General features: G+C 33.2%; 1 protein-coding gene across 1 annotated transcript; it reads right to left on the bottom strand.

Moving 5' to 3' along the window:
- Positions 1-341: 341 nt before the first annotated feature.
- Positions 342-5,694, bottom strand: LOC122608590 (wall-associated receptor kinase 5-like). Its single transcript, XM_043781686.1, has 3 exons — positions 4,806-5,694; positions 3,090-3,260; positions 342-1,665 (listed from the first exon to the last, which is right to left on the bottom strand). Exons 1-3 carry the CDS (start codon positions 5,692-5,694, stop codon positions 458-460), a joined length of 2,268 nt encoding a protein of 755 aa, XP_043637621.1. The 3' UTR covers positions 342-457.
- Between the last annotated feature and the right edge of the window lie 4,713 nt (positions 5,695-10,407).

Genomic DNA, 10,407 nt, shown 5'->3' with positions numbered 1-10,407 from the left:
CTGTAAAAAAAATTGTATATGGGATGAGCTCATTTTTATCTAGTGACAGATGTTAAAATTTTTTGTGTAAGACTGGAAGGGCTTATAAATTTTTTACTTATGTTCCAAGTATTATATTCCGGACATTCGGTTCAGATCGGGTCAAATAATCGTACACCAAAAATCTAAGTTTTCCTCGATCGTAGCGGTTTGTGGGCTACAATCTTAAACAAGTAATTGTAACTTATTAATGGATCTTTTTCATTAGAAAACAAAACATATGGATATTTTCAAATAAGTTAACTATTAAAAAACTATATATTACAAGGAAATGCAATTTTTTCAATAGAAGTATTGATGCTAAAAAATCTCACAAAATAGATAAACACCGAAAACACATAACTTTGCTAGCAATTATTCATGCAATCTTGGGAGCAATGCTTAAACAATCGACGCTATTAGAAGCATCGATATTGAATTAACGTGGTTTGTTTTCTTTATATGCCAAGTCCGTGCTACCAGAGTAAGTTTCCCATTCATTAGTAGCGGATGATACTAGTGGGACATTGTAAAGATCAGGCTGCTCGACTTCTAGGACTAGGCTTCGAGTCTCTTCACATGTTTGTTGTTCGAGCCAAGGGTGAGGTGACTTCCTCATGCCCTCTAGCTCCACCGCTACTTCTTTCATTGTAGGTCTGTTACGACCGTGTGAATTAAGACATCTCTTTATCAGATTACCTATCGTTTGTAACTGCTCAAGAGTCCCTTCACGTACAAGTCTTGGTTCAACAATTTCAAATAAGCGGTTTTCCTCGATTGAGTTGACAAAGTATGCAGCTAAATTCTTTTCAGTATTGGTTCTGTCAACACCAATGGGCTTTTTCCCAGTTATGAGTTCGGTAAGGACCACTCCAAAGCTATAAACGTCACTTTTTTCAGTTAGTTGACTTGTGTTAAAGTATTCTGGGTCCAAATACCCAAGCCTGCCTTGAATAAGTGTGGTTACTTGGTCGTGATCCAATGGGACTAACCTTGATGCACCAAAGTCTGAAATTTTAGCGGTGTAGTTTTCATCTATCAGTATGTTGGTCGACTTGACATCCCTATGTATGATTGGCATAATAGTTTCTGAATGAAGGTATGCAAGTGCACCGGCAGCTTCAACAGCTACCCTCAACCGATTATCCCAAGATAACCAACTCATTCCGCCCGATCTATGATGAAGATGATGGAAAAGAGTGTTGTTGGAGATGAATTCATACACTAGCACGGGGACTTCCTCTTCCAAACAACACCCCAAAAGCTTTACCACATTTCGATGGATAACTTGTGTAAGGATTAAGACTTCATTGATGAATTGCTCTGCTTGGGCACCATCCACTAGTTTCGATTTCTTTATAGCAACTACACGTTCATCAGATAAAACTCCTTTGTAGACAACACCATATGCACCTCGTCCAATAATTTGGTCTTGAGAGTAGTTATTGGTGGCTTTGCGCAATTGTTGACTGCTAAACAAAGCCATTACCTCATGATGAGAACCTTGTGAATTGAGCTTTTGTTTTAATAACACACCCCCGTTTTGCTCAAAGAACCTTTCTCGGAGCTTCGTTAGCTTCCTTTTTCTTAGACCAAACAAAAATCCAGTTATCCCAGATAATATTGCAAAGACGCTTAGCACCGGTGCTACATATCAATTAAAACGAAAAAGACTAATAAGAAAATTAGTCTAGCTGCATTGTTGAGGAGAACATATATAGTTCTAATAACTAACATGGTCAACGGATTAATTTTCAAATGACTCAGCTAGCAAATGCGTTTCGGTATATATTTTTATCTAGCAAAGTTATCCGCGAGAACACTAATTATCATATTTGCCACTATTAATGTACACTACAAATCATATTGCATTTGTTTACACTTTTAGGTGAGTGTGAACAAATTAAAAATTTTGTTACGTTTTTTAGTGTGTAAAAATATATTGAATTAAATGTGTGAAAATTTCTCCACACTAAAAAGTGTTTGAAATAAAAGTTCACACTTTTTAGTGTGAACTTTTATAAATATTTTGTCACATCCCATTTATCCACGGTAACTAAAAAAATTACCATGAACAAATGAGGTGTAACAAAATAATTATGAAAGTTCACACTAAAAAGTATGAACTTTTATTTTACACACTTTTTAGTGTGTAAAAATTTCCATACACTTTTAATTCAATATATTTCTACACACTAAAAAGCGTGACAAATTTTTTAATTTGTTCACATTCACCTAAAAGTGTGAACAAATGCAATATTGTTTGTAGTGGTATGAATAAAAATAACTTATCGTAAAAAAGAACAGAAAAGTAAAAAGCAATAAAAAAAATTCCAAGTAAAGTACCAATATATCTTAAATTACTTATTTATCTAAAGTATAGTAATTTCTTACTAAAAGTTACGATCGGGGTTATGAACTTTAACAAAGGGCTAAACAATATATCATAAAATTTGAAAGTTAAAACTATTAAAAACGTAAAGAAAAAGATTAATAGCTACAAACAAAACACAACAAATGAATAAACAATACATACCAATAATCTTAATATGAAATTATGAACCCAATACAAATTTTACAAATTGAGGCCTAGACTAATGAATTAAAAATCAGAAATACTTAAAAGTATATTTTTGATCTTTAATATATCCAACGAATGTTTCTACACAATTTTTATGCAAAAGTTGAACAATAATATATAATCATTTAATTTCCAGTAGTAGTAAAACACTGTAAAGTGTAAATGGAAAAGTTGAATAGTTTTTTTTCTAAAGAAAAAACAAAAATTTAAATACTTAACCATTTCATCTTAATTATTTTTTTCCAGGACATTTAGCCAGAGTATGAAATCAGTGAAACTTCACTATACGATGGTGAAAACCTTACACGTAACTTAGATCACGAGATATTGATTATGAGTCATTACAATCAGTCAAAAAGAAAAATCCTAAAACTTATAGAATCAAACTCAAAATCTTAGATAAATCAAAAATAGTTTTAATTAATGCATGGCATTAATAATAGCCGACATACACATTTTCTACTTTTTATGTATGAGAGAATTAAATTACCTATAATGAATATGGTCTTAGAAGCTTTAGCATGATCAACAACTTGACAACCATTTAGTGTCGTTGCATTCCCAATGGATCCCGGTTGACACGTACAACTGTAACCCCCTGGAGTATTATTGCAATCACCATAACAAGGATACATCCCAGGATCCGCACACTCGTTGATATCTAAAAAGTAAAATCAAATGGAGCTTGTCGTCAGGCACAACATGCATAACTGATAAGGAATGGATGAGCTTGTCCACGAAGTCATGATCATGAACAATTCACGGCCGAGTTAAATCTCGTTATTTATAATGCTTTATAAAACATTTCAAACTTTGATATACGTAATTTAGTATTTACTCCTGTCTTATATCACGAATATTCTATGAATATTTTAGAAAAACTTTTGAAAGAATTTCTAGTAAGATTTATCATGTTACTTTATTGGTAGTTAGTAGTTATAATTTGAGTTGTTCTTGGCATATTACAAGAACCTTTTTTGGTAAAAGCTAGCAGTTTTGAGGATTGAGGGCGTGTTTTCGGCAAAGCTAGTCACATATATACCCTCATCTTTTCCATAGTCGTTTTTGAGTTGATTTTGACCAACTATATTAGGAAAAAATCTTTACAGTCAATTTCATATCAGATTAATTTGTTTATAAATTTTCTTTGTAAATATTCTAATCATTTGAAAGCTAGTTTACATGCTCTGATGCTCCTGTTATGGCCAAACGAGAGAAAATACCTGCGCATTATGGCGGTGAGATGGTGGGGGTGATAAGTTATAGAGTGTGATAGTTCATAGGAGGTGATGGGTTATAGAGTGTGATAGCCAAATGCCTTAGCCGTACGGGCTCCGCCCTCATATTTAAAAATTCGTCGAAAGCATATCGAATAACCCTTCTAATGAAAGAGCATGAAATTTTAAGAACACCCATAAAGTTTTTTTTTATAATTTATCGATGTACGGTTTTTGAGATAAAAGATTTTGAATGAATTAGAGGTATAAAATGATTTATAGAGGAGAGAAAAAAAATGAGTAGTTAAAATTTAAGGGGAGAGATAAAAATGAGTGGTTGAAAAGTTGAAAATTAAAATATTTTTGGAGAAAACAAATGCTAATGTAGTAGAGATATAAGTCTCTCGAGAACTTTTTTTATTTGTAAACTGGTTTCTAGGCAACTTACATTCTCAATAATCAAGTGCACAACCTCGATCATTCACCGAGAAATGTTTGTTAATTACATTTCACAGACCAGTTTTATCTTTTTCTTACATTATGTAGAAATTTTCTCGGTAAATTCTTCCAATGATTAGTCGATCTTCATAGGTCAACAAAAGCTTGAGTAGTTAATGAGAAAATTTTCTCGGTAATTAAATTGAATTTTCTTGAAAGTCATTTTCGTGCAAAAACCCAAAATTCTCTTGTACGAAAAAAAAAATTTCTCGGTAAATCTGATTATTGTACCTTAAAAAATAAACTCCGCTTCCTGATTTACTGAATAATATTATCTTTCGGTAAACCATTAACCGAGAAAAGTTTTCCAGGAATCGAAATTCTAAATCTTCTAAAATCTTGTCAACTTGTTGAACGTTCATCAAACAACCCTGGCTTCAACGACAAGAGATGTTTTTGTCATTTGACCACTTGTAAGGGGTGGGTGAAAAGTGATACTCGTATTTAGTGAGTAGGTAAATTGTTCTTAATTAATTAAGCAGAAAGTTTACCTTGGCAGCCTTGATCAAGATAGGGGTTACCCTCGTAACCTTGGCTGCATCTACATCGATACCCACCACCATCTACGTCATAGCACTGGCTATTCTCTTTGCATTCCGTAGCCTCGTTGCAAGTTTGGTGGCGTCTGATAACCCAATCGATCACAACTTGAACAGTAGCCCTGACCCTCTTCACCAATCCTGAATTGGTAGATAAATCACCAGCACCAAGAAACTTAAAAGTGCTGACATCACCAAGGAACGCATAGCCACAATCATTGATGGACCAAATATCGGTGTGGTTCCTAAATGAATTGAGTGTGACATTGTAATAGTGGAGACCTTTTCTTATAGATGTCTGGCAACAGCCTTCCCCTGAGCAACGCCCATCTAATACGTCCACTCGTCCACTGCATAACCCAATACAACCGCTGGAAAAGTTTTCGTCTTCTTCCCCTGTGATCAGTGCATAGTCATCACACCCGATGACTGTGAACATATTCTTGGCAGAGAAAGTGAATGTGATTAAGCGAATCCACCAATCATAATCATAATTCACAATTCCATTACCGCTGTAGCATCTCATGGCAACTCCCGTTGTGATGCGCAACTCTGACTCCGAAATGTTGTATATTTCGATGTTGCTTGAACCGAGGAACAACTTGGGGGGATTATAGGAAGTGTTACAAGTAACGTAGAAGGAGGCGTTGTCGAGGGAACAACCCGTGTCATTGCCAATACCGAAAGGGTAAGGAATTCTAATTTCCCCGCACTTGGTTTGACATTCGGGCTTTTTACCTATGTTGCTCATCAAACTACTCGATGATGAGTTGGAACCTACTATCGTTGAAGGTAATAATGTTGTAAACACACACATGATGATTATGAAATCAAGAAGCATAGCTGCAGGTTTCTGAGGTAATACAACTTGTTCTTATTTTGCGTGTGTGTGTTTTCGGTATCAATTAGTATACAGTTGTCACATCAATTTATAGAGTGGCCGGCTGCAAGTAGCTAAATTAATTTCCACGTACGGATTGACCCATTTTATCCTTTACCAAGAATTTGAATATAAAAATAGTTTATATGTGAGTTATGTGATATGAAATTTTCTTATCATTGATAGAAAAAATTAAAGGTTTCATGTGGCCAATATAGAATACATAAATAAAAAATACTCGTATAACAGAGGAATGATTAATCCTCTTCATTCATAAACTTAATTTTTTTTTAATCTATAGGATAGTAACATGCATGTGGAAATTTAAGGGGTAAGATTAGGAAAAAAAATTAGCTAGAATCCACTTGTCACATTCACATGATTTTCGGAAAATTTTTAGGCTAATGTTTAAAATGATTAAGCATTTTCAATCAAATAATTTCCTTAATACTAGGCAGATGAAGTTTTCATCTATCAAATTAACTATTCGGGTAAGAAGAGTCTTTAAACCCCTCTCATGATCACCGATCAATTTGGTTGTCGAAAAATATTATTTTAAATACATACGAAGATATATACGGAGTAATTATTAAGTTCAAATGGGAGACTCCCGTTCGGATGACAGTCAGTATGATGCTAAAGCTGCCGATTCTCCCTGAGTCTCCTGTCGAATCCAATCCTAAGTGTAGTGTGGTGATTGCCTAGTTGGGCCTACCCATAGAGGAAGGACTTTATACAAAGTTTTAAAAAACTGATTTTATTTGAACTAATCGGGTGCCAAGAAAACGATTCAACCCCCGTTTATTGATTTGGCTAGTCAACCAATTTATCTTTCAATAAACTTAAACAGGATTGAGATGTTCTTAAAATGAAATGTGGTGTAATCTTTGATTGACACATGTCCTTTAATTTATTTTTTTATTTAATTAGCCTTTTTTAATTGTATATAGATTCAATTTCCATATTCGATTTATAATAAAATTCTAACTCTTGGCTTATAGATACAAAACACATTATAACCTTATTTGCTTGATCATTTTCTCATTAATAAAATTGTCTCTTTTTCTTTTTCTTTTTCAGTTTTTCAACTTCTATTACTTATATGACTAATAATAAGTTATTAACATGAATGCTTCAAAAATTTAAGTTTACGATCCGAAATCACAAGACTATTTGCCGTCATCCACTATACTTACAACTTCCGATTTTTGTGATCGTAAAAGTTTAAGGTAAATCCAAAACTCTAACTAAACATATATTACATTTATCATTATTGTTTCTTATGATTTAACTTTAATAATCGGTTTACTTTAACGACAATTTATTTCATAATCACGGATCATGTATGATACAATGTATACAGCTATTGTAAATCATACAGGTGTTAAGACTAATTATTGCGTATATATGTAGATTATATTAAAAACAAAAAGTTAAAAGTGATAAAATTAACACCCATGATTAAACAATAAAAAAGAGAAAAAAAATGGTAAATCAAACATTATTGCTGAAAATAATTATGAGGTGGATATATAGAGTATTGAGCGTATATGTTACATTGTTACTTAGTCATTCGATTAAATAGATAAATCAACATTCAACTATGTTAATTTATTTATAATAGATGTCACGTTTAAGTCTTACTTTTTTTATTTACGGTGGATCTGACTTTAATTTTTTGCGTTATAAAGACCTCTGATAAATCAATATCCATTAGATATTAAAAATAACTTTATGATGATCATCTTTTTTTTCCAAATGAAGTGAAAATAGTTTTCTTACAAATAAAAATATGGCAAATTGCATAAAATAGCATATAAAAAAAATGCAGATATTCAATTTAAATAATAAAAATGTAATTTATCGATGATAAAACGTCACCTGAATTGATTTTCAATTTCATTCTGATTTTTTTTGAACATTAATTTCATTCTGATTCAAGATACGGACTACGTCTATCGGCCCACGTATTGGTTGCCATCCGCTGACTTTGATAATATGTTGACTTTGACACTTACAATTTTACCAAGTCTTTTTTCGTCACATATGAGACATGAAAAGATGCATCAACTACCAACCTTATTTAAGAACATACCCATTGGTAGTACAATGTAATCTTCCAATTATTATATACTATAAACAGAATGTCAGATAATTGGACGAGCCTTTGGATGAACAACGACATAAGTAGTTATTATACGAAGCGCGTAACCCGACCATGGAAAAAGAGGTAACCCGACCACCTGGTGGTCCCCACTATTAGCGGCGACGTCGCCGCAAATAGTGGGACCAGGTCACATGCGTCTGTACCTCTCGTTTGACTGGATCACGTGGGTGGGGACCCACTATTAGCGGCGACGTCGCCGCTAATAGTGGGTCCCCCCACTGTGTTTCGATATAAACAAGGCACTCTCTATTCGATATTCGATATATGCATTCGTTCCTCTTCTCCTCCTCCGAATACTCCTCCTCCTCCTCCTCCTCCTCTTCTGTAATTTTCTTTTCTTCTCTGTAAAAAAGGAAAATTTGTCCAAGAAAATCATTTCTTCTCCATTCTTATAACTCACAAATCCGGCCATTTATCCCCTCATCATCGTTATCAACATTCCTACATATTCCGGCGTCCCGGAGTCCATTTTCAGGCGTAGTTTTAGCGGCGACATTTTTCCGGCGAAAGCCGTTTTTATAGTTTTCCGGTTTACTGCGGCGATAGCATTTTCCGGCGACTATTATTTTGTCCGGCCAGCCTCACACTCCGTTTTTTGCTCGACATATTTATCCGCTAAACCATTTTTTGGACGAGGTATTACTCATTTACCTTTTAAATAGTTGTTTTTATATAAATATATAATAGTGTTATCAAATATTTGTTTAGTATATAAATTATTAGTTATAGAGAATAAATGTTATATATGTTTGTTAGAAAATATATGTTGAAAAAAAAAGTTAAAAAATATGTGTTAGAAAATATTATAACACATATTTTTTAACTTTTTTTTTCAACTTTTTAATGTTATATAAAATATATGTTTGTTATAGAAAATATATGTTAGGAACAAGTGTTAGTAAATATATGTTAGAAAGTATTAGTTATAGAAATGTTTGTTAGAAAATATATGTTGAAAAAAAAAGTTAGAAAATATGTGTTTGAAAATATTAGTTATATAAATGTTATAGTTAAATGTTATATAAAATATATATTTGTTATAGAAAATATATATTAGGAACAAGTGTTAGTAAATATATGTTAGAAAGTATTAGTTATAGAAATGTTTGTTAGAAAATATATGTTGAAAAAAAAAATGTTAGAAAATATGTGTTAGAAAATATTACTTATATAAATGTTATAGTTTAATGTTATATAAAATATATGTTTGTTATAGAAAATATATGTTAGGAACAAGTGTTAGTAAATATATGTTAGAAAGTATTAGTTATAGAAATGTTATAGTATTATAGTTAGGAAAGATTACTTATTTAAGAAAACATTTGTAGTTTTGATTATTGTTTATTATAGTTCAAAATATGATTCTTAGAAAACCCTTAATAGTATAATTGTAATTGTTAATATAGTTGTTATTAGGTTAGTATTAATGTTAAAAACGAAGGTTTGAAAAAAACTTGCAAAAAAGTGGTCATTTTAGGTATAATAATTTTGAAAAACAATTTTTTGTCCAAAATATGTTAATTTAGGTCGCACCTTTTTAATGACTTTTATGTTTCTTTATGTTTTTTTATAAATTGGGACTGCGGATGTAGGTTAAAATGGCTGCACTTCACGGCGGAGATGGTGGTAACGACCCTCCAAACTGGGGGTGGAATCCCGAATGGGGTTGTAGGCGTACGGGTGGTAAGTAAATATTAATGTATGTTGTATATAAAATATATGGTACATATGTATATATTTATATATGTTATTTTATTTTGTTTTGCAGGTATTAGCACAGGGAGAGCTGCTGCTGCTAACTACGATCTGGAGCGCGAGTTTGAGAAATCGGGACGCCGAATCTCGCTTATGTTGAATAACGATCTAAGTAGGTGGCAGGCAATCGGGGACCACGCCAAGTGGTACAAGAGCTATTTGGGGACGTATGTCGCTACCGTCCCGCATAATTACGAGTCATGGGATCAGGTCCCCCAGCCCATCAAGGATGGACTTACTGACTGGCTTATGGTATAAAACTAATTTTTGTAACTTTATAAATACGTCATTTAAAAAAAATTCTATATGCTAACTATTACTTGGTACTATTGCAGAGACGGTTCTACTTAGAACCATATCTAGGTCACCCAGAAAATCACCCGTTACGAGAGGCCGTGACCAGGATGATACGTCAGGATGCCCTGAAGATCTACAGGGATAAAAAAGCAAAATTCAAGAAGACTTGGTTCACTGACAGGGGTGGGTCCCAGAGGCTGGCAGAACTGGAGGGTCAACCTCCTTATGGGATGCCTCCACAGGTGTGGAGTTATCTACTGGGTTACTGGACCAGCGAGCCCCGGATGATTGCTGCCCAAAGAAACACGACAAATAGGCAGCAACAAAATAATTTTGTCAGTACTCACGGTCGGCAATCATACGCTCAGCGTGAATGGCGTTACGCTGTAAGTTATACGTAATTATTTATATCCACGTATGTAAACATATATCTATACACATATACACATACAAAT

This window comes from Erigeron canadensis, chromosome 7 (assembly GCF_010389155.1).
Source record: "Erigeron canadensis isolate Cc75 chromosome 7, C_canadensis_v1, whole genome shotgun sequence".
Classification (NCBI taxonomy): Eukaryota; Viridiplantae; Streptophyta; class Magnoliopsida; order Asterales; family Asteraceae; genus Erigeron; species Erigeron canadensis.
Note: the sequence above shows the minus strand (reverse complement) of the source record. Positions and strands in the feature narration are given on the sequence as shown.